This window comes from Tamandua tetradactyla, chromosome 3, assembly GCF_023851605.1.
Source record: "Tamandua tetradactyla isolate mTamTet1 chromosome 3, mTamTet1.pri, whole genome shotgun sequence".
Classification (NCBI taxonomy): domain Eukaryota; kingdom Metazoa; phylum Chordata; class Mammalia; order Pilosa; family Myrmecophagidae; genus Tamandua; species Tamandua tetradactyla.
Genome location: NC_135329.1, coordinates 128785264 through 128810383, shown reverse-complemented (window position 1 = coordinate 128810383; position 25120 = coordinate 128785264). Strand labels below are relative to the sequence as shown.

At 35.2% G+C, this 25120-nt stretch overlaps 1 protein-coding gene and 1 long non-coding RNA gene across 10 annotated transcripts in view; one reads left to right on the top strand and one right to left on the bottom strand.

Annotated features, from left to right (window-relative positions):
- CCDC148 (coiled-coil domain containing 148) overlaps positions 1–25120 on the top strand; it is a 354676-nt gene that overhangs the window by 69921 nt on the left and 259635 nt on the right. For all 9 annotated transcript variants that reach the window (XR_013172775.1, XM_077153903.1, XM_077153902.1 and 6 more), the window contains 2 exons: positions 16120–16182; positions 17252–17373. Coding sequence is in view for 8 of the 9 variants with exons in the window: in XM_077153903.1 (XP_077010018.1) it covers positions 16120–16182; positions 17252–17373 (185 nt within the window). In the remaining variant the exon portion in view is untranslated. The remainder of the gene's footprint in view (positions 1–16119; positions 16183–17251; positions 17374–25120) is intronic.
- On the bottom strand, positions 19255–23473 carry LOC143676346 (uncharacterized). The gene is made up of 3 exons (XR_013172025.1): positions 23370–23473; positions 22782–22840; positions 19255–19384 (listed from the first exon to the last, which is right to left on the bottom strand). It is a non-coding gene; the product is annotated as an uncharacterized LOC143676346 (long non-coding RNA).

Below are 25120 nucleotides of genomic sequence, written 5' to 3'. Positions count from 1 at the left end.
CTCTTCCCCCTTTTGGTCAAGAAGGCTTTCGCAATCTCATGATGCCGGGCCCTGGCTCATCCCAGGAGTTCTGTCCCACATTGTTAGGGAAATTTACACCTCTAGTAATCATGTCCTATGTAGAGGAGAGGGCAGTGAGTTCACCTGCGAAGTTGGCTTAGCGAGAGAGAGGCCACATCTGAGCAACAAAAAGAGGTTCTCTGGGGATGACACTTAGACATAATTATAAGTAGGCTTAGCTGCTTCTTTGCAGGAATAAGTTTCACAGGGTTGAACCCAAAGATCAAGGGCTCAGTCTATTGAATTGGTTGTCCTCATTGCTTGCAAGAATATCCCCAGATGGGGAAATTTAATATTTCTTCCTTTCTCTCCAGTCTCCCAAGAGGACTTTGCAAATACATTTTTATTCTCTGCCCAGATTACTCTGGAATGTATTGGGGCATCACACTAACCTGTACAAAACCAATAAGATCTCACATCCTATTCAAGATTCCATGTAATTATGGTGTTCAAATAAACTGACCATACAAGTTAACTTAGGTGCTAGCCAAAATATGAATTTTGCACCAAATGAACATCTCTTCCTTTGGTTTCACACAGAAGTTGAAGTTTTAAAATATGGACCATATCATCCTTTACCCTGTATTATGATTTACCTTAGTTCTATCCAGATCAGCTTCATTCATATCTCTAGTCAAAATCTGATCACTTCAATTTTTAAATAGTTGCTCTATGGGTTAATGCTGACTTTCATAGTTTCAGAGCTCTAACTTTGAGTCTCAAGTGTCACATTAATACCCAGAGTTTCAGGGACCAACCAGGTTTATAATGGCATTTTAAAATAGGAAGTTTTGCTAAACATAATTTTCTCATGCTACTATTTAAGAAAAATGATAGTAAGGTTTCCTGGTATGTTATCCCAGGAAATATTTCATCCCATATAATCCTTTATGTGGATAGGCACTCATCTCCTGCGTGCTTCATATTACCCCAGTCTATATCACTTGAGAATTCTATTTTGCTGAAAGTATACAGAACATGATTGCAGAAGCCTGGGAATTTGTCTTTTTCATATAACAATAAGTCCAGAGGTAAATAACGCAGGGTTGGTTTCTTGATACCATCAATGTACCAGGATCCTCTTATCTTTCTCTGCCATAGCACAAAGATTTCATCCTAATACTCACTGCATGGTCATAGATGGCCTCTCCACATCTAGTTGTTTTTTTTTTTTTAAATCCACATTCCAGGTAAGAATAAGAGAGAAAGGATGGGGACAAAGGGACGGTGCCTATGAGGAGAAAGCAAATCTTGCCTGAAATTCTTAGCAGATTTCTACTTATATCTCATTGGCTGGAACTTAGCATGTCAGGGATATTAAAGAAGGTCAGCATTTTAGATGGGCACATTTCTACCCTGAACAAAATAAGGTTATGTTGGAAAGAAAGAAGGGGAGAATGGATAGTGGTAACCCTTAGTATCTGCCACAGTTCTAAATTTCAGGTGACAAAATTTCCTCTGCAAGAACAGTGAAAGCACGTCAAAACTCAATTTGATTGTTGGTATGTATTACCTTGCTTCTAGCTTTGGCTTTAACAGTTTTGTTTTAATAAACAAGCTTGTAATCAAGAGAAAGAGGAATGCATTTGTGACTATTAATCAAGAGAAAAATACTATGTTTTGAATTATTTTGTTAAAAAATATGTTGGGAAATTTCTCCTTTAAGGGCACAGTAAATTTACATAAAACTATTTGATTATAATTAAAAGTAAAGATAAGGCTTTATCGTGGGCTCCACAGGTTTGTCGCAACTTGGTAAGGTCAAGGTGCTCCAGGCAGTGGCCCAAGCTTGGCAGGTTCAGAATTGTGTGTGATAGGGGCGATAAGACTCTGGGACTTTTGCTAGCAGAACAAGTTAGATAAAATCACTTATACTCTAATGTCATTGCATTAATTCTATAATGGAAGATCTAATTATTCAGAGATAAGACTCTATCCCTTTGCCTTTTCTAGCTTCTAGGAGCAGCTTGCTTTCCTTTGCTCATGGCCCCATTCCTCTGTTTTTAAAGCCAACAGTGCAGCATCTTCAAATATTTCTCCTCTCTGACCTCTGCTTTAGTTGTCATATTTCCTTCTCTGACTATGATCCTCCTGTCTCTCTCTCGTGATTAAATTAGGTGTGCCCCAATAATCCTGGATAGTCTTCTGATACAAGGTCAGCTGATTAGCAACTTTAATTCCACTCTCTAACTTAATTCCCCTTTGTCATGTAGCATGTGTCTGAAGATTAGGACATGGACATCTTTGGGGAGCCAGTGATCTATCTGCCACAAGTATTGTATATTCAGGGATCTTCAAATGGGAATGCTGGCGTATAGAGTGCCTGTGGGGTAACAACTAATGATGAGGCTGGATAAAATAGACTCAAGGTAGATTTAGAAGGGTCAGGTTAGCTAAGCAGAGCTGGAACTTGTTCAGGAAACAAATGGGAAACTATTTGGTAGATTGGGGAGCTCTGTGAAATATTCAGATTTTTGAGATATCACTCATTCAGGCAGTTGTGTGATGATAGTTGGGGCTGGGAGTCCAGATAAAAGGATATAGCTGTAATCCACACCAAATATTTGGAGAGGATAAATTATCTGTCTCCCTTCTACTCATGGAGAAGTTAGGAATAAAGGAAGCGAGGAGGAAGCAGGCATGCCTCATACTTGAAGTGCAGGTATGTGGGATGAGAAAGTAGATTTCCAAGCTGTATCGGAAGATTGATGAAGTCTTCTGTTTCAGTGTGTCCAAAATGCCAAGTCAACAGAGGATCACTTTTATTACTCTCCCTTTACGGATTCCATACTTGGGGGGGGGGTATTAGCTACAAAATTATATTTATTCATATGCAATTACTTCATTTTTCCAAGTTTGCTTACTGAAATTTGAAACTGCTGGTCATGGCTTTTTTTTTTTTTAATTTTTTTTTTATTAATCAAAAAAAAGAAAAGAAATTAACACAACATTTAGAAATCATTCCATTCTACACATGCACTCAGTAATTCTTAGTATCATCACATAGATGTATGATCATCATTTCTTAGTACATTTGCATCGATTTAGGAAAAGAACTAGCAAAACAGCAGAAAAAGATATAGAATGTTAATATAGAGAAGAGAATTAAAATAATAATACTAATAAAATATATATATATATAAAAAGGAAAAAGAAAAAAACAAAAACAAAAGATACAAACAAACAAACAAACAAAAAACTATATTTCAGGTTCAGCTTCATTCAGTGTTCCAACATAGTTACATTACACTTAGGTATTATTGTGCTGTCCATTTTTGAGTTTTTGTATCTAGTCCTGTTGCACAGTCTGTATCCCTTCAGCTCCAATTACCCATTATCTTACCCTGTTTCTATCTCCTCCTGGTCTCTGTTACCAATGATATATTCCAAGCTGATTCTCGAATGTCGGTTCACATCAGTGGGACCATACAGTATTTGTCCTTTAGTTTTTGGCTAGACTCACTCAGCATAATGTTCTCTAGGTCCATCCATGTTATTACATGCTTCATAAGTTTAGTCTGCCTTAAAGCTGCATAATATTCCATCGTAGGTATACGCCACAGTTTGTTTAGCCACTCAAACAAAATGTCTGTTGATGGACATTTTGGCTGTTTCCATCTCTTTGCAATTGTAGATAATGCTGCTATAAACACTGGTGTGCAAATGTCCGTCTGTGTCTTTGCCCTTAAGTCCTTTGAGTAGATACCTAGCAGTGGTATTGCTGGGTCGTAATCCATTCTGCCATTCTATGTCTTTTGATTGGGAAATTCAGTCCATTAACTTTTAGTGTTATTACTGTTTGGATAATATTTTCTTCTAACATTTTGGCTTTTGTATTATATATATCATATCTGATTTTCCTTCTTTCTACACTTTAGTCCATACCTCTCTCTTCTGCCTTTTCGTATCTGACTCTTGTGCTCCCTTTAGTATTTCTTGCAGAGCTGGTCTCTTGGTCACAAATTCTCTCAGTGACTTTTTGTCTATAAATGTTTTAATTTCTCCTTCATTTTTGAAGGACAATTTTGCTGGATATAGAAGTCTTGGTTGGCAGTTTTCTCTTTTAGTAATTTAAATATATCATCCCACTGTCTTCTAGCTTCCATGGTTTCTGCTGAGAAATCTACACATAGTCTTATTGGGTTTCCCTTGTATGTGACAGATTGTTTTTCTCTTGCTGCTTTCAAGATCCTCTCTTTCTCTTTGACCTCTGACATTCTAACTAGTAAGTGTCTTGGAGAATGCCTATTTGGGTCTATTCTCTTGGGTCTATTCTCTTTGGGGTGCGCTGCACTTCTTGGATCTGTAAATTTAGGTCTTTCATAAGAGTTGGGAAATTTTCAGTGATAATTTCTTCCATTAGTTTTTCTCCTCCTTTTCCCTTCTCTTCTCCTTCTGGGATACCCACAACACGTATATTTGTGCGCTTCATATTGTCATTCAGTTCCCTGATCCCCTGCTCAAGTTTTTCCATTCTTTTTCCTATAGTTTCTGTTTCTTTTTGGAATTCAGATGTTCCATCCTCCAGTTCACTAATTGTAGCTTCTGTCTCTTTAGTTCTACCATTGTAGGTATCCATTGTTTTTTCCATTTTTTCTTCTTTGTCCTTCACTCCCATAAGTTCTGTGATTTGTTTTTTCAGATTTTCTATTTCTTCTTTTTGTTCAGCCCATGTCTTCTTCATGTCCTCCCTCAATTTATTGATTTGGTTTTTGAAGAGTTTTTCCATTTCTGTTCGTATATTCAGCATTAGTTGTCTCAGCTCCTGTATCTCATTTGAACTATTGGTTTGTTCCTTTGACTGGGCCATAGCTTCAATTTTCCGAGCATCACCCATTATTTTCTGCTGGTGTCTGGGCATTTGATCAGATTTCCCTGGGTGTGGGACCCGGCTGGTTGAAAGGTTTTTCTGTGAAATCTCTGGGCTCTGTTTTTCTTTTCCTGCCCAGTAGGTGGCGCTCGTGGCACTCGTCTGTCTGCGGGGCCCACCAGTAAAAGATGCTGTGGCTCCTTTAACTTGCCAATCCGAATCTCACAGTCGGCCCTGGAAACCGCGCGTGGAGGGGGGGTCGCCGGCCGCCGCGGCTTGGGGGAGTGCCAGTCCAAATTGCCCAGCTGGCCCGAGACGCCAAGCGTGGCGGGAGGGCCCCGCTATCCAACGTTCCCAGTCAGACCGGAGAGCCACGTGCGTGGAGGGGACCCCAGTCGCCAGCCGCCCCGGCGGGGAAAACACGCGCCCCTCGGGTATCTCACCGCAGCGGATTCTCCCTGCCCATTCAGCCGTTCCAGAATGGGGTACACTGTCTTTTTGGTCTCTGTTGTGGCTCCGGGAGCTGTTTCGTATTGTTTCTGTTTCTTTAGTTGCGTTTCTGGAGGAGGAACTAAGACCCGCGCATCTTACTAAGCCGCCATCTTCTCCGGAAGGGCCTGGTCATGGCTTTTGATCAGAATTTCTGAGACTAAGCTGTATGAATTTAACTATTCCAACACACACCACCCCCATGTGAAATGTCTGGAGATTTCCTGCTTTATTTAACATTTCCTACCTTAATATAGATTAATATACATTTTCTCTTGAGCTTTTGGAATTATTAATATAGCTTTGAGGACGTGGTGGGATTAAGGGTATGAGAGGCCCCACTGTAGTTGCCTCCTTCTGTGAAACTTGGAATCCCTTAGTAATTAGAGTCTTTTAGGTTCTTTGCCCCTTGAGTCTTTCTTTCCACCTGATCTCATCTGCAGACTTTTACTGGAAAAGCATATGGGATAAATAGGTTTTTAAATTATATTCATTAACAAAGTTGACTTAGGGTCTTTGACTTTTTAAAGAAATAAAAATTAAGAAATTCATAAAGATTGACTATGGGGAAGTTGCTTCATAAGTGAATGTATATGAATTATGAAAAGCGCAGAGATTTTATAGGCTTCCTTTGGCTAATCATAGATTATAGACTTGGTTTTGCACTAAAAAACAAATTTTTTAAAAAACATTTTTTCTTGAATTCTTTTACTGATTATATAAATTATGGTATATATATATATGTGCCATATTGAATACATTAATGATTGGATATAGCCACAAATATAGAATGATCTGGAAAGATGAGCAAGTTTTGTTATTAAATTAAAATCAATTTGTAGAAATGTACAAATATCATGATTACATTTGTGTAAAATTGAATTGAAAACCTATTCTTGTATATGCATATAAAATATCTGAAAGAATACAAAATAAACTGTTGAAAATGACCACCAGTACTGAATGCAACTGGGATATTAGGACAAAATAATATGGGAAAGTTTTATTTTTACCTTTAAATTTTCTATACAGTTTGATCTAATTTTAGCAATTATTACTTTTACAGTTGAAAAAGTTTAATATATTTACGTTGTTTACTTTTTTATTCCCTACCAAGCATTAGAAAATGACCTTGTGAATATTTTAATATTATCTTACTTTTTAAAGTTCTGTAAAATTCTATGAATGTATTCTCTATATATTTTCTTTTATTCTAAAAGGACTAATGAGAAGTAAATAAGTCAATTTAGTTTCAATGTGAAGATTTATAGTCACATATGTTTGTAAGTTCACATTTTAAAGAACTCTTGGAGTTATGAAGTCCAATTTCTTTTTTTTTCAGCCTTCAACAAGCTATTGTTTATTGACCACTTACAGTACAGTGGTTTCTTATCTCAGCTGGTTATTAAAGTTGGCTATGTATTAAGTGAGAGAAGACAGTCTCTTTTCCAAATACAAGCTCTCAGAAACCTGACTTTTTTTTCAGTCAATAAAAAAATAAGGTTTTATTGTTTTTGGTAAAATATAACATATATACTAAGAAAAGAAAGAAAAAAGCAGTACTTTTCAAAGTACACTTCAACAAGTAGTTACAGAACAGATCCCAGAGTTTGTCATGGACTATTCCACCATCTCAGATTTTTCCTTCTAGTTGCTCCTAAACACCTGGAGGCCAGATTGAATATTAATATAGTGATTCAGCAGTTCCACTTGTTTGTTAAATCCTATTCTCTCTGTTATACCTCCTTCTCCCCTGATCCCTCTCCCAATCTATAGGAATCCCTGGGCACCACCCATTCTGACTTTTTCATGTTGAGAAGGCATGTTGACACTAAAGGATAGGGGGATGTAATTAATTGATAATCTTGGAGAGGCTGGTCCCTCTGGGTTTCAGAATTTCTGAACCTTCTGGGAATTATAGGTTCCAGGAAAGCAAACTTAGTGCATGAAACCTTTATAGAGTCTTTCTTGGATGCTTAGGTGTTCTCAAGAGTTAACAGGTGTGATGCTGGTTGGTTTTTAGTAAACAATAGTTATCAACACTATCTAATTGAAACCTGCATAAGAGTTATCTCCATGGTAGCCTTTCAACTCCACTTGATCTCTCTTGGCCTCTGATACCATACACCACACCACCAGGAAGAACTTCACCCTTGAATGTCATGTCCCATGCAGGGGAGGAGGGCAGTCACTTTCCTTGCAGAATTGGGCTTAGAGAGAGAGAGGCCACACCTGGGCAACAAAGAGGCTACCTGGAAAGAACTGCCAGGCCTTGCAATAGGCAGTCTTAACTTCTCCCCCACAGAAACAAGTTGCATAAAGGAAAGCCTCAAAATCACAGGCCTGGCCCATTTCTCTGAGAGTCCCCTATGGTTGAGAGGGTACCCGGGACTTCCCAGATGGGAAAGTTCAATAGTTCCATATATATGGAACTATTTTATATACTTCTATGGAAAATATGTATTTTCCTTCAGACCCTCAAGAGACTCTGTCAACTCCTGATTATCAGTCCACCATCGTGTTCCGGCAATACACGAAGCTACACAGAACTGCAAGGTCTCATTTCCACTCTGGACCCCAGAAGTCTGGGTTGTTCAAATGAGCTGTCCAAACAAGTTGATTTAAATTATGTGTTACAGAAAATTTAGGTTCTAGACAAAATAAACCATTCTGCCTTTAATCCCTTATAGTAGGTGAAGGTCTAGAGTACATCTTTTACCCAGTTTTCTGATTTATCTTACTCCCAGCCAGATTGGCTTGGTTTTTAACTCTAATTGAGGTCTGATCTCCTTTTTGATTGCTTTAACTGTTATTATACATAGCTATATGTATATATATAGCTTCAGGGCTGCAGCACACCATCTCTGGGTCCCAGGTGCTACAGAGTTACTCAAAGTCCTAGGAAAATACCAGCTGATACACATAGCTCAGCATCTCAGAATATATCTCATTCAGAAATACATTTACAACTTCAGACTAAGTGTGGCTGCTATAGGGGTTTATAATCTACAATTTTCTTATAAATATTTTCTGAAAGAGACCTTAGCATATTTTTTCTTGTGTCTGGGTTATTTTGCACAACACTTTGTACCCATGTTTATTCACTTTGTTGCATACCTCTCACCATATTCATTTCATAGCCACACCATATTACATCATATATATGTATCACATTTCATCATCCTGCTTCTCAGTCATTGTACTTTCTGGCTCCCTTCATCTATTGGGCATCATGGATAATGTCCAAAACAAACCGTTTCTTACAGTGTCCTCACTTGTACAATCAGCAGCACTCTGAATTTTAGACAATTTTCATTGTTCTTTACCCGAGTCATAATAGCAGAATCATGCAGTATCTAAAGTCCAGTTTCCTTTTATCTGATAAAATATGGAAACCATAGTAGCCTTTTCCCAATATGTAGTGAAATAACTATTGCCCTTGCTCAGTACTTTCTTAAATGTTTTTCTTCTTCCCATAAAAAAAGAAAAAAATTTAAAGTTATGTTCAGACAAAAGGAAGAAATCAAAATCAACTGTAATTTTACAAATAGAAATTGCCACTGTTGACTATTTTGCCCCTCTCTATTCAAGTTTTCTTTTATTTACCTTAATAAAGACTTGCAGTATAAGTTCTATAAATTTCTTTTTTAATTTATCATAGTAACATATATTCGACATGAAATTTACCATTTTAACCATTTTCGAGTACATAAATTCAGTGATATTAATTACATTCACAATGTTGTGCTATAATCACAACCATATATTATCAAACTTTTCCATCACCCCAAATAGAAACACTGTACCCACTAAGTATTAACTTCCCATTCTCCTTCCTCTTGCTCTGGGTAACTTGCAATCTACTTTCTCTATGAATTTGTATATTCTAGTTATTTCATAAGAGAAAAATCACATAATATCTGGCTTATTTCACTCAATGTGAGGTCTTCAAGTTTCATCCATATCATAGCATATATCAGAACTTCATTCTGAATAATGTTCATGAATCTATATATTTTAAATATATCACTTTTTATGCCTGAATAATATTTGAAGTATGTATAAACCACATTGTGCTTATCCATTCATCTGATGATGGATACTTGGGTTACTTCTCCCTCTTGACTACTGTGAATACTGCTGCTGTGAACATTAGTGTACAAATATTTATCTGAGTCCCTGCTTTCAATTCTTTTCAATGTATACATAGCTGTGTGAATACTGGGTCATATGACAATTCTGTGTTTACCTTTTTTGAGGAACTGCCAAACTTTCCCACAGAGGCCACACCATTTTATATCCCCACCAACAATATAAAAGAGTTGCTATTTCTCCACATTCTCACCAACACTTGTTATTTTCCATTTTTAAAAAAGCCATTTTAGTGGGTATGAAGTGGTATCTCATTGTGGTTTTGTTAAGGTCTGATAACGTAAATAATGCATTTATAATAGCATTTGAAAGAATAAAATATCTAAGAATAAATTTAACCAAAGATGTAAAGTACTTTTAAATAGAAAACTCCAAAGCCTGGCTAAAGGAAATCAAAGAAGATCCAAGTAAGTGGAAAGACATCTGTGTTCATGGATTGGAAAACTCGGTATCTTTAGTTGTCTATACTACTCAAAGCGATTCATAGATTCAATGCAATTCCAATAAAAATTCTAACAGCTTTCTTTGCAGAAATGGCAAAGCCAATCATTTAATTCATATGAAAGGGTAAGGACCCCAATTAGCCAAAACCCATTTTGAAAAAGAACAATATTTGAGGACTTACACTCACACAAGGATTAAAAACTTACTAAACCAGGCTGCAGTAATTAAAACAGCAATGGCACAAGGACAGACCTGTAGATCAATGGAAAAGAATCGAGAGTTCAGAAATAAACCCACACAATTGAAGGCCAATTGATTTTTGATAAGAGATCCAAGACCTCTCAATGAGGAAAGAATAGTCTCTCCAACAAATGGTGCTAGGGAAACGATATCCACATGCAAAAGAGTGAACTTTACATCATATACAGAAATTAACTTAAAATGCACCAAATATATGGGCTTAAAGTATAAAACTCTTTGAAGAAAACATAAGGCGATATGTTCAGGACCTTATATTAAGCAATATATTCTTAGACTTTACACCTACAAATTTCTTCTACAGTTAGTTCCTAGATATTTTGTTTTTGTGTTTTGATGGTTGGTTAGTTGCTATTTTGAGTGAGAGCTTTTCCATTATGCTTAAATTGATTATGAGATATATTTTGTGTAACTGGGAACTTTATTCATTTGTATTAGTATTATAATTTATATTTTGGTTCTAGTAGGTTTCCCAGGAAAATAATTTTACCTATGCAAATTATGGAGCATAATGTTGGAAGTAAAATGCACCATTTTGGCTTAGAATTTAGAAGAGAATTTTGGAAATTTTGGCCATAATATTAGAGTTAGCACTTAAAGTATCATGGATTTTTTTCACATGACAAGTTTATAATTTGATACTATATCAAAGCTATTTCTTCAGACTGGTGGTGTTCTTATAACTGTTTGGTCTGGCAGAATATCATTTTAGAGAATTTGTCCCCAGGGGGGGATTGACTAATCTACATATCCTATACAGTTAAGCAGTTTAGAGTTAACAATCAATCCATTTGTTGTAAGATTTTAAGCCTATGAACAAGTGACTTTCTTCCTCAGTGTATTAAAATATATTTCTTGGGGAGAAGAGATTTTAACACTGTTAAAAGACTGCCTCATTTTATAAATAATTGCGCCTATCTTTTGTCTAAAGTCCTGAGTTTTCTTCTGCCCTGGAAAGACTTGTTGAGCTCACATATATATATTTTAAAGTTTAGATTCTCTATCAAATCTGTAAAAAATCAGCTTTATATTACAATGTTTTTTTTCAGCCCTCTAGTCACAGTGAAGCTATCATTGCATTATATCAAAATTCCCTTCCTATACTCTAAGAAATTTTTCATAAAATATATTTTAAAATATTTTTAGTACTTGAGTAGATTTAAAAGGCTTAAGATTTTGATAACTCATAAGCATTTTCTAAAAAACATAATGTGAACATGGAGTAAAACTAAAACTAAGCACTTTAAAATTATTTAACATGAAAAATTCTGTTCAAGTAGCAATTATTCAGACGAGGAGTTTAACTATAGCCTGCAAGTAGCCACTCTGAATTTCTCACTAGTAAGCAGAAAATTGAAATGGCCTGGATGACATGTATTTGGGAATTAGGAAATGTTTATTTTAATATAGTTGTGTAATCCCTTTAAAATCTCTTGGGCCAGATGTATTTTTAAATTTTACATTTTCTGACATGTGATAAAGAACAAATGCCCTATAGTACTGGAATCCCCATTGATGTCTGGGACAAGCTCCATAATTGATCACATTAACATTTTTGCACAATTGTCTGAATGTTCACATTAAATATGATGAACTTCAGTTCAGATTGCCACCAAAATGATGTTGGTCAGGTTTGGCTACCATATCGATTATGAAATAAACATTTGTTTTATAGAGATTTTTGTAATATAAATGTGAGATTTTGGACCTGAAGTTCTTCTGCTAAAATAAACTGTGTGATCTTGGTTATTTTTCTGGACTCCAGTTCTCTCAAATGCTAAAATGAAAAGTTTGGACTAAATAAGTTATTTGGGAAATTTTCAGATTCTAAATCTAGGATGATGAATTCTTTGATATGAGACACTATAAAGTCAGTTTTACACCTCATTTTAATAACTCCTTCATCCAGAGGTCCTCTATATCCTTGAAATTTGAGTAGTAATTATTTATGATTTATGGTTAAAGGTCGAAATATATAGATCACGAGCTGTTTCCAGTTGGTTATCTGTATAGTTGAAACCAAACTAGGTTTCAGATTCATAAAGAAAGCTTATTTTCTGTTTGCAACTTTAATTTCCAGAATGTATTCTAGTGTAAGTTTTTTTATAGCTGAAATTAATATTTGAGCCATGTAGAAATGGTGAGAAACGTGTGGCTGCATGGTTTTCCTCTATAAACCAGGAGGAGGAACAATTAAATAGGGTTAGCCCATAGATGAAAGAGAATCTGCCAAATCCCATTTTGTTTCATAACCTCAGTCTTTGAATCTCTAGGCCAAGAAAAATGAGTCCTAAATCCAGTGGGACTAAGCTCTCCGTTGAGTGCGGACTAAAGCTCACTAATCAGAGGACTGATGAGGTCTCCTACCAGGTGGAGAATGCAAACTTGGACAGTTAAGTTATGGGTGGGAGAATTAAATGAAAACCAGAGAAAAGATGTCATGGGTCAGAGCTCACAAACTGGCTGCTGAATGCAACTTAGATTTGTTTTGGAGATTTGCTTTATTTGTCTGGTGCCTGTGTTAAAAAAAGAAGAAAACAATATTTGATTATCTTTGGCCATGGAATGCTCTTCAGTTTTCTAAGTTTTTGCCATTCTGTATGGTCTTGTACCTTGCCACTTCTGTCATTTAATTTACCTGATAGCCCCTGAGGAGACCACTGTCTGTAGGCTATGCTATTAAAGGAAGTAAAAGAAAAATTGAAAGGTTATGATAAATATAGAGAGGTTACAGTAAGGACTTAGGAATTACTAATGCAGCTCTTCTGAGGGGCTAGAAGATATCTAGATACCATCAGCTACTTTTTATTTATTTCCTCCAAATAGTATTTATTGAACACCTACTATGCTGTGCTAGGCACTAGGGATACAATTGGAAACAAGGCAGGCATAGTCCTGCATGTCTAGTGAGAAAGACAAATATCAAATCAGAAACATGTAAATGAATGACTAATACAAATTATCACAGAAAAGAAAATAATAGGATCAGAGCTAATAATGAGTCCTACTTTGTTTGATGGAGGGATCTGGTTATTTCTCTCTGAGGAGTGACACATAGGCTGAGATGAAACCTAGGTAGGAATCAACCAAATGTAGAGAAAGTTTTTTTCAGACATAGGGAACAGCAGGTGCGAATAACTTGCAGAAGAATGAATTTTGGTGAATTTGAGAAATGGAAAGGCCAGTGTGGTTGGAATGTATGAATGAGATGAGGGTGAAGGAATGAACCCATCTCATGCTGGGCCTTTTGGGCCATTTGAAGGAATTTGAATGCTGTTTTAAAGGGTAATTGGAACCCCCTGAAGCGGTTCAAGTAAAGTCAGATTAAAGTTTTTAAAGATTACTTTGGCTGCTGTGTCAAGAATAGACTGTATGGATAGAAAGTGGAACTGGATCATCAGGAGCTGTTGCTGACATCCAGGCAAGAGGTAATGGTGGTTTGACTCCTGTTATAGCAGTGAAAGTGAACAGGTTGGAAATGCACTGCAGAAGAAGAATCAGTAGATTTGGGTAAAGGATAGAATATGAGTGTGAGTAGAAATCAGTCCAAGGGAAGGGTTGCCAATATTAATAAAAGCTTGACAAGACCTTCCTTACCTTCTAAAAATTGCATGATAATTGTTGGCAATTACCAGGATTCTTGATAACTTGACAGAGTTTTTGAAAGTCATGGACATTTGCTACTTTCTCTTCCACTTAAAAATTTAGGTGATTGCATTACTACCAGGAAAACCCTGGATACTGTGCCAAACACTAGGGACACCCATATCAATAGGCTAAGCCCTTGATTTTGAAGCTTGCTCTTGTGAAGCTTATATATGGAGCAGAGAAGCTTAGCCTACCTATAGGTATGCCTTAGAGTCACCTCTGGAGGACTTCTTTCATTGCTCAGATGTGGCCTTTCTCTCTCTAAGCCCAACTCTGCAAGTGAAACCATTGCCTTCCCCTGGGTGGGACATGACATCCAGGATGAAAGTCTCCCTGTGGCGTGGGAGATGACTTCCAGGGATGAGCCTGGCCCTGGCACTGTGGGATCAACAATGCCATCCTGACAAAAAGGGAGAAAAGAAGTCTAATAAATAGGGTATCAGTGGTTGAGAGAGTTCAAATAGAGTTGGGAGGCTACACTAGAAGTCATTCTTATGAGGATGCTTCAGTTAGATATCGCTACCTATCATAACTTGCCAAACCCCAACCAAAACCATTCCTGCCAATCCTAAAGAATATCTAAGGCATTATATAAGATTCTACAAAGGTTCTATGCACTAAGGTAACTCTCCCGAACCTACAAACCCCAGATGGGTCCCTGAACCAGATAAGTCCTGAAATGCAGTGGGGCCAGCCTCTCCAGAACATCAATTAGTTCCATCCCCCTCTCCCACATATCGACAGCCCCTTCAAAATGAAAAACTTAGAATGGGCATAGCCCAAATATCCCTAAAGGATCGGAGAAAGATCAAAGGTGATGATGAAGTTATACAGAGAAGGTCAGGTTTAATAAATGAGTGCTGAATTATAATACTGATTTTTTTTAGCCTCCAGTACCTTAGAGCAGCTAGAAAGAAAAACCTAGAATTGTGGAATTGCAACCCATACCAAATTCTGAAATCTGTTCTACAACTAATTGTTGCAATATATTTTGAAATTTACTGCTTTTATGTATATATGTTATTTAAAGAGAAGGAGTATTATAACAGAGAAGATAGGATTTAACAAATGAGTATAACTGCTGAATCATTATATTGATATTTCTGTTGGTCTCTAATGTGTTGGAGCAGCTAAAAGAAAAAATGAAAAATCATGGAACTGTAACCCATACCAAATTTTAAAATCTGTTCTATAACTACTTGTTAAAATGTACCTGGAAATTTATTGCTTTTTTGTATATGTGTTATATTTTACAATAAAAACATTAAAAAAATCTTTAAATGATTGCAAAGGCCAGTAGACATGCTCCCTGGGTAGTTTATCTTTGTGGATATGAACAAAAGTTTATAAACAAATGAGCAGTGTTACTTAAAGAACCACTTGATCTAGTCTATTTTATCTGGAGGTTATCTATTCCAAAGCAATATCAGTTCAATATAGTGCTGTTGCAGGTTAGGTTCTTGGAAAGCACACACTGAGACAACTTGAGGTGCATGACATTTATAGGGATCTACACCTGTGAAAGAGAGTGGAAGGAAGCAGGATTGGACAGATGAAGAAATCAACTTTAATGCAATTCCAACAAACTCTCAGCCAACCTAGAGCTCTGGAGCAAATATTTCCAGTTGTCTCTATTGGGCCCAATGTTGGGACCTTTATGCTCCAATCTTGCACAGTTACTGGGTATGTGCTGCCCTAGGCTCAGGCTAATCTCTGAGTTCTACTCTGAAGGAGCTGAAGGCTGGAGGTTGTCTGCAGACTGCATTCCCTATAGCTGGGCAGCAAGTCTTCATGAAAGGGGGGTCTGGATGGGGCCTCTCTGTGTCCACCACAAGTACTGTATTGTTTAATGGAAGCAGTGAGTAATTTGGCCAGTTGCTTTACTCTTATTTTTTCTAATATTTAAAATTCTTTTGTTTGCTTTACTCTTTAATTTATAGTTTCATTCCTCCCAAGAATGCAAGACAAAACATATGCAAATTTCTAATCATAAAATATTTGTCAGTCACTGGAACAATCCAAATAGAGGAGGATTAAGAAAGAAGATATTGAAAGGTAGATTAAAAACAGATAAAAGCATAGAGGAAAAATTAATGGTCGGTATGGTCTTTTAGAAGCAAGAAACAGCAAATTTTAATAAAATGCAAAGAGTTATGGCACCTGTGCCTAGGCTTTAAAAGCACTTCAATTAAACCATGTTTAAAAATATTTTTAAAATAGCATTGTGAAATTTTAGCTGTCTTTTGTTTTCTTGACAGATGTAGAAAACATGAATAAATGTGACCAATCATTCATGACAATTCAGAGAAATGATAACTCAGGTATTCTTTCTACTTCCAACTCTGTTTTATGATTTATAGTGGGTTATATACTTTTGAAATAATATAAAATTACAATTTTTTCCCAAAATTTTAATAATGGGAAGGCTCATTTTCTGGTCACATTGAGGGATTTGCATTTCCTTACATTGTATTTTTATTTGTCTTCAACAGTTGTCAGTACATGCTTTCCTTTGCTATACTTGTTCCTAAATCATTTGGGAGCCTTCTTTTAGTCATGTGACCCATGATTTACATAATGTACTTAATTTACATGGCACAGAATAATTATTCATATAATTGAGACAATACTACTTATTTTCAAAATTACTCAGGTTGTTATACTTTATGCTACTAGAACTTTAGAGTATCCAATACCCAATTTTTACCTTAAAAAGTGATTAATATAATAAAATAGGACATTATATGTGTTTGGATGGAGAACACCCAAGCATTTTACATTGTTTTATCTTATTTAATCTATTAAAAATGTAAAGTTCAGTTTCAGAACTTCTTTCCAAATTTAATTGAAATTATTTTCATTTTCCTAAGTTGGAAATGCCACTATGACTTTAAAAATACATTAACTTTGACTCCTAATAATCTGATAATTAAATGTTCACAGTTGATGCCTAACACACTCTAAATTGAAAGAATGGTTTTAACAGTGGGCATACTTTGTATCTTGACATTACAGTTTTCTTAAATGCTCAAAATACTAATTTAAATAGAAGTTTCCCCCCCTAGGCCCTTTTAGAAGTAATTTATGCAAGAAGTAATGTAGTGCATAGTCCACAGTGGCTCAGCAGGCAGAGTTCTTCAGAGACCTGGGTTCATTTCCCGGTGTCTGCCCATGCAAAAAAAAAAAAGAAGTAACATATTGTTAATGTCATATTTTCAAAGTTTCTAGAGATAGAGGTTTAAATATATTATGAATGTTGTAGTACATTATTTCTTGTTTTTTCTTAAAACTATTTTAAAATAAACTTGTAGTTAACTTATTGCCACAACGATATTTGATAATAATGTGGTTCTATTCCTTTGTCATTTTTCTGTTTTTGATGAAAAATAGGTAGTCTGATATTCCATTTGAAAAATGGAATGAGAAGCACCAAGTATAAACCAGTAGACTATCAACAATTACATGCATTAACTGAAGCAAAAAAATTAGCTTCTGCCTCTACACAGGTAAAGGTAAGATGTTGTGACTATCTTTTCTACTTTTGGAAAATTGAACTGCTGGGAAATATTATATTTATACTGCAAATTTTAAAAATAAATGGCATTTTAAATAATTTTTAGAATCTTCCAACTATTAATAGCAAGCAGTAGCTAATATTTATTGAATGCTGTCAGGCTGTGCTATTTACATGGATCACTTGCTTGATGTTTGTAACAACCCCATGAAATCTGAATTCAACTTTATTTTTTGGAAAGATAGACATTTTATTGACTTTCAACAATTTCAAACTTAGTCTGAAAAGTAAAAATTATTAGTAAGAGCAGTCATGAATTACAGCTTTATTTAAGGCTCTTTTTTTAATGCCATATACATATGTCTTTGATATCAACCTTTTCCATAATACCTTTTTTTGGGCTCAACCATATGTACAAATCCAAGAGAAGGTGAATCAGGACTACATGTGAAAGTGTTTTATGTGCAAGTGATTGTGTACAGTATTTTAGGACCATGTATGTTTTAGGATTACTTATGCAGCATGTTTCCTTCTTATGCAAATGATAGAGTTTATTATAAATAGCATTTTCATCGCCTTGTTGTATTAAAAAACTGATTGGTGCAACAACACAATAAGTAATTTGCAAGTTTTCATTCATATTTAAGATTTTCATGTTACATTAATTTTAAATATTTTTATTGTTAAATTCTTCCTAGAAAGGCAACTTTTATGATTCCAAAGTTCATTTGATACCCTATTCTGGAAAAATTATATCCATGAGTTATATCCCCTCAAACTAAGGTGACTGCTTAAAAATTAGGGCATAACTTGTTGGCTCAGATATAACTTTAAAATAATTTAGTGTGATATGGACATTCACAGAAATTTTATGGGAAAAATCACTTAGTAACTGTGCTCATTTGAAAGGATTTATGTACCCTAGAAAGGCCATATTTTTATCCCATTCGATCTTGTGGGAGCAATGGTTTTTTCTAGCCCCTTTTCAGTAGTGTATGTTGGAAACGTTGATTAGCTTATCTCCATGGAGGTGTGACTCAATCAAGTGTGGGTATTAAACTTGATTAGTTGGAGATGTGTCTCCAGCCATTACAGGTGGAGACACATCTCCACCTGTAATGGAATTAGTTAATGGAATCCTATAAAAGAAATATTTTGGAGAAAGCTTCAGAACGCTGCAGAACCACAAAGTTGAGAGTCCCTTTTGAGAATGATGAGAAAGCCACAGCAGAGCCAGGCAGAGCCATGAGGCAAGAGAATCACAGTGTCCACCAGCTAGTGACCTTTGAAGAGTCAGAGAGCAAAGAAGGTTGACAGAATGATTAGAGCCATCAAGCAGAGTCCACCAGCCAGAGACCTTTGGAGATGAAGAAGGAAAACACCTCTCAGGGAGTTCATAAAACAAGAAAACTGGAGAGGAAGCTAGGAGATGCCGTGTTCACCATGTGTTTTCCCAGATGAGAGAGAAATCCTGAACTTCATCGGCCTTCTTGAATTAAGGCATCTTTCCATGGATGCCTTAGATTGGACATTTCTATAGACTTGCTTCAATTGGGACATATTTTCATGGCCTCAGAACTGTAAACTTGTAACTTATTAAATTCCCCTTTTTAAAAAGTCATTCCATTTCTGGTATATTGCATTCCAGCAACTAGCAAACAAGAACAGTAACTATTATTCTAACAAAATTGTTTCATATAACTGACTTCTATTCTGACCTATTGTACATATACCATATATACATACATATACATATACACACACACACACACACATATATGTATACGTTATATATATATATATAAAATGTACATATATATTGTATTAGTCACGGCTCTCCAGATAAACAGAACTGTCAGGATATACATATGTATGTAAATATTATGAGATTTATTATAGGAAATAGCTCATGTAACCATGGGGATGGGCAAGTCTGAATTCCATAGGGCATGCTGCAAATTGAGAACTCCATTGAAGGTCAGACGTATTCCCCAGAAGAAGCCGGGTAGCTGAAATGAAGATAGAAATTCTTTCTGACTGCTGAAATCATCAGTTCTCCCTTTAAGGCCTTCACTTGATTAGATGAGATTTTTCTCATTGCTGAAAGCAGTCTCTTTAGTTGATTACAGATATAATCATCCATAGAGGCAATCAACTGACTAATGATTTAAATCTATGAAATACCCTCACAGTAACAAATCAGACCAGTGCTTGTTTGACCAATCAACTGGACACCATAACCTAGCCAAGTTGCCATGTTTGCCATGTGAACTTTACCAGCATGTATATACACACATACACACAGCTATGAAATCCTGTTCTCTCACCTTAACATTTTGCCACATAATCTTTATTTATAATATGTAATATTACATGATATTTGATTAATTACTTATAAATAAAATAAATATTTATTATGTGCCTAATTTGTGCCTCAAAGATATAATGGTGAGTAAAATAAACTCCTTAACCTCATGGAGTATACTGTTTTCTGGGAGGAGTCAGTATTAATAAAATAAGTCCACTAAGAAATTATATTAAATATAAACCACAATAGGACATGGCATCCAGGGGTGAAAGTCTCCCTGGAGGTGTGGGAGATGACTCCCAGGGATGAATCCAGCCTTGGCACTGTGGGATTATTAACTCCATCCTGACCAAAAGTGGGGAAAGAAGTATAACTAATAAAGTATCAGTGGCTGAGAGAGTTCACATAGAGTCGAGAAGCTATTCTGGAGGTCACTCTTATGCAAGCTTCAGTTAGACATTGCAGCCTATCATAACTTGCCAAACCCCAACTAAAACTGTTCCAGCCAATCCTAAAGAACACCTAGGGCAATGCGTAAGATTCTAAAAAGGTTCCATGTACTAGGGTAACTTTCCAGAAACCTACAACCTCCAGATGGGTCCCTGGAGGTAAGTCCTGAAACCTAGAGGGCCCAGTCTCTCCAGAACATCAGCTAGTTCCATCTCTCTACCCCATATTATTGACAGCCCCTTCCAACATGAAAAAGTTAAAATGGCCATAGCCCAAATACTCCTGAAGAGTAGGATAGAAAGACCAAAGGTGATGGTGGAGTTATACAGAAAAGGTAGAGTTTAACAAACAGTTATGATTACTGAATCATTAAATTGATATTTCTTTTAGTCACCAATATCTCAGGGAGCTAGAAGTAAAAACCTAAAGTTGTGGAATTGTAACCTATGTCAAACTCTGAAATGTGTTCTACAACTAATTGTTGTGCTGTGCTTTGAGATTTATTGCTTTTTTGAATATATGTTATTTTTCACAAAAAAGAAAAAAAGTCCATCGTAATAATAAAAAATATTTATTCCTTCTAGCCTCCTATATTCTGGAGCAGCTAGAAGGAAAGATCTCAGATTTTTCAAACTCTGGGATCTGTCCTGTAACTACCTATAGAAGAGTGCTTTGAAATCTATTGCTTTTTTTCTCTTTGCTTTGTTTATATGTTATATTATACAATAAAAACGTTATATATATATATATATATATATATAAACCACAATAAAAAACATGGTGTCTGATGGTGTATAATATTGGAGCTTGGTCCTGGCTGGGCAGTAAGAGAACGCGTTTCTGAGCAAGTGACATTGGAATTAGCATCTCAAGCAAGACCAGTGAGAATTAACTAAGCGAAAACAGGGGTGACAAGTACTCCAAACAGAAAAGGATACATGTATTATCAGGCCTTGATTTTTTTAATATTTGAATTGAACTCAATTTTGTGATATTGGAAATCATGCTATAGTAATAGTAAATATCTTCATGCATAGTGACATTTATGGTTTAAATATATACCCCAATAGGATAGATCCTATTGAGATGTCTGGCCCAAAAAAGGTAAATGTTTTTTAGTATATCAGAGACCTATTACCAAATTTCTTTCCCAAAATAGCTCCAATACAAAATGCCACTGTAAACATATAGGCACCATTTTCTCTACACCATTGCCAGTATTAAAATATACATATAAGTATATATATTCATATATATTATTTATATATATAATATTAATATATTCAATATTATCTGTCTGCCTGACTATCCATCATCCATCCATCTATCCATCCATCTATCCTTCCTTCCTTCCATTCATCCATCCATTTAGCTACCACAGATGCACCAAAAAGCCATTTTGGCTGAATGGGGAATAGTTTAGCATTGAAATCAATATTTTGTCAAAGCAAATTTCTTTTTGATGATAGAATTGCTATCAAAGGATAAAAACATTTGAAAGTTTAAATTATTGTGATTTCTTAAATTTGATATTTTGTACAGGAATAATAATTTCACCCCACTCTTGGCAGCTAGTTTGCTTGACCAATGTATGTATTATATATTTCTGAGGTTAAACAGATCCTCACCTTCAACTGGCATTTTAAAATAGCATCAGTAACCTTTTTGTCCAAAGCAGAATATTATTGAGAAAAAAGCTTTTCAGTTACATATTTTCTAGAAGTAATATTATGCCTAGGATTCATAGCCTGGCAAATCCTCCCAAATTCCTTGTCTTCAACTACTGAAAATGGCTGGCAGTCTATAGCAATCATTTTAGTAATGTTAGCTCCCATTTTTAGCCTTCATAAATTCATAACTATAAGGACATATCCTTTAAAAGCATTTTTATCATGTCTATTGTTCTGAATTTCAGTTATTGAGAAAAAAATGTATCCTGGATGTCTCTAACACTTTCTTCTTTATTTAAATACTGTTTTCATTTTGATACTATCTGGACCAAGGAAGATACTTTTGGAATGTCTTTGTACATGATTTTTGGAGTCTTCTTTATAATTTATTTTGGAGGTGAAAAGTTGACATTTTGCTTTTAATGTAAACAATTCCCAAATAGAATATTTTTCTTGAAAAATTAATGGCTTAAATGGAACTAAATAACTAGAAATTAAACATAATTCTTATTTTCTTTATTTCCTTAATTTTATTAGTACTAGATGTATCAAACAGTCTATATCATTTAGAATTATGAGTACATCATCTCTGTTATGTCTTATACTATTATTTAAATTGTTATAAAATATGCACTGGCTCAAAAAGAATATATTATTCTTCCTAATGTTACATAGTATTACCTTAATATCTGTATTGTTAATTGTTTCCCTGGTTGTTTTACTAGTTAAAAGTATCATTTATTTGCATATGAAATTAACAGTTTTAACAATCATGATTAATTATTACAGCACTTTACTCTTACAATATTAAATGTATGCATACTTAAACTAAATGGTATACTTTTAATATTTAAGGCATATAAGATGACTTTTTGCTTCAAGTTACTTCTAGAATACATAGCTGTATTGAAAAAGAAATTAGCCCTAGTCATCATTATTGACAAGAAATTGGTAATAAATTGAAAAGATTTGCCTTACCTGTATTACTGATGGTCATGGACCAAATTCTTAGAAACATCATAAACTACCTGTGTTGACTCAAGAAGAAATAGAAGATCTCAACAACCAATTAGTGGTAAAGAGATTGAATCAGTTATCAAAAACCTCCCAACAAAGAAAAGCCCAATGCAAGATGGCTTCATAGGGGAATTCTACCAAACATTCCAAGAATAGATAAATCCAATTCTACTAAACTCTTCCAAAAAATTGAAGAGGAAGTAATACTCCCTAGTTCATTCTACAAGGCCAACATCACCCTCATAACAAAGCCAGATAAATATACCATAAGAAAAGAAAACTAAAGACCACTATCTCTTACAAGTATAGATGCAAAAATTCACAACAAAATGCTAGCGAACTAAATCCAACAGCTTATCTAAACAATAATACATTCATATCAAGTGGGATTTATTCCTGGTATGCAAGGTTGCTTCAATATAAGAAAATCATTTAATACAAGACATGATATTATCAGGATGTAGGGGAAAAGCACATAATCAATTGATGCAGAAAGGGCATTTGATAAAATCTAGCATCACTTTTTTTTTTTTTTTCATGGGCAGGCACCTGGATCTGAATCCGAGTCTCTGGCATGACAGGCGAGAACTCTGCTGAGCCACCATGGCCCACCCCCTAGCATCTTTTTTTCATAAAAACACTTTAACACCAGGAATAGAAGGAAACTTCCTAAACATGATAAAGGGCATCTATGAAAAGCCCACAGCTAACATACTGCTTAATGGTGAAAAACCGAAAGCTTTCCCTCTGAGATCAGGAACAAGACAAGAATGCCCTTGGTTCCCACTATTACTCGACATTGTGCTGAAAGTTCTTGCTAGAACACAGGCAAGAAAAAGAAATAAAAAGCCTCCAAACTGGAAAGGAAGAAGTAATACTTTCCCTGTTTGCAGATGAGATGATCCTATATACAGAAAATCCTGAAAAATCTACAACAAAGTTCCTAGAGCTAATGAATAATTTCATTAAACTGGCAGGGTACAAGATCAACACTCAAAAAATGAGTAGTGATTCTACACATAAGCAATGAACAAATGGAAGTAGAAATCAAGAAAAAAATTCCACTCACAATAGCAATTAAAAGAAACAAATATCCACGAATAAATCTAACCAAGGATGTAAAGGACTTGTACACAGAAAGCTACAAAACATTATTAAAAGAAATCAAAGAGGACCTAAATAAATGGAAGTACATTCCACGTTCATGGATTAGAAGACTAAATATAGTTAAGATGTCAGTTGTACCCAAACTGATTTACATATTTAACACAATTCCAATCAAAATTCCAACAACCTACTCTGTAGAAATGGAAAAGCCAATCATCAAATGTATTTGGAAGGACAAGGGGTCCCGAATAGCCAAAAACATCCTGATACATGTAGCAACTTGAGTGAACCTGGAATGAAATAAGCCAGACACAAAAGGACAAATTTTGTATAACTCCTGGATTTGAAACTATTAGAATAAGCAAATTCAAAAAATCAGAATCTGGAATATAGGTTACTAGTGGACAGAATGGGGATATGGAATTGGAAGTTAAGGCTTAAAGTGTACAGGGTTCCCATTTGGAATGATGAAAATGTTTTAGTAATGGATGGTGATGGTGGTAGCACAACATTGTGAACACAATAATAACAACACTGGAATGTATTTCTGAATATGGTTAAAAGAAGGAAATGTTAGATTGTATATGTGGCAACAGAATAAAATATTCTTAAAAAATCTATGGAACTACACTACACAAATAGTAACCCCTAAGTTAGACTTTGATTGATTATAAGAATGTGTTATCAATGATAACAAATTTTCCACACCAATGCAAGTTGTTGTTGGTGGGGTAGTATAAGGTAAGCCTATATTTTATGCATAATTGTACTATAAACACAACTTCTCTAATAAAGAAATTTTTTTTAAAAAAAGATCAACTGTTGTTATGGGTCCGTAGGTAGGTGAATGAATAAGTGGAGCATAGAAAACTTTTAGGACAGTGAAACTCTTCTAGATGATAACACAATGATGAATATATGACATGCATTTGTCAAAATCATAGCACTGCACCCAAAGAGAATGAACTCTAAGGTAAATATTGGCTTTAGTGACTAATAATGCATCAATATTTGTTTGTCATTTGTAACAAATTGTATGGCACTAATGTAAAATGTAAATAATAAAGGAAATTGCACGTGTATGGGAAGGGTATACGGGAACACTGTACATTTTGTACAATTTCTGTGTAAATCTATAAGTACTCTAAAGTGAAACTTATTTTTTTGAAAACATGGAATGTATGATATAATGA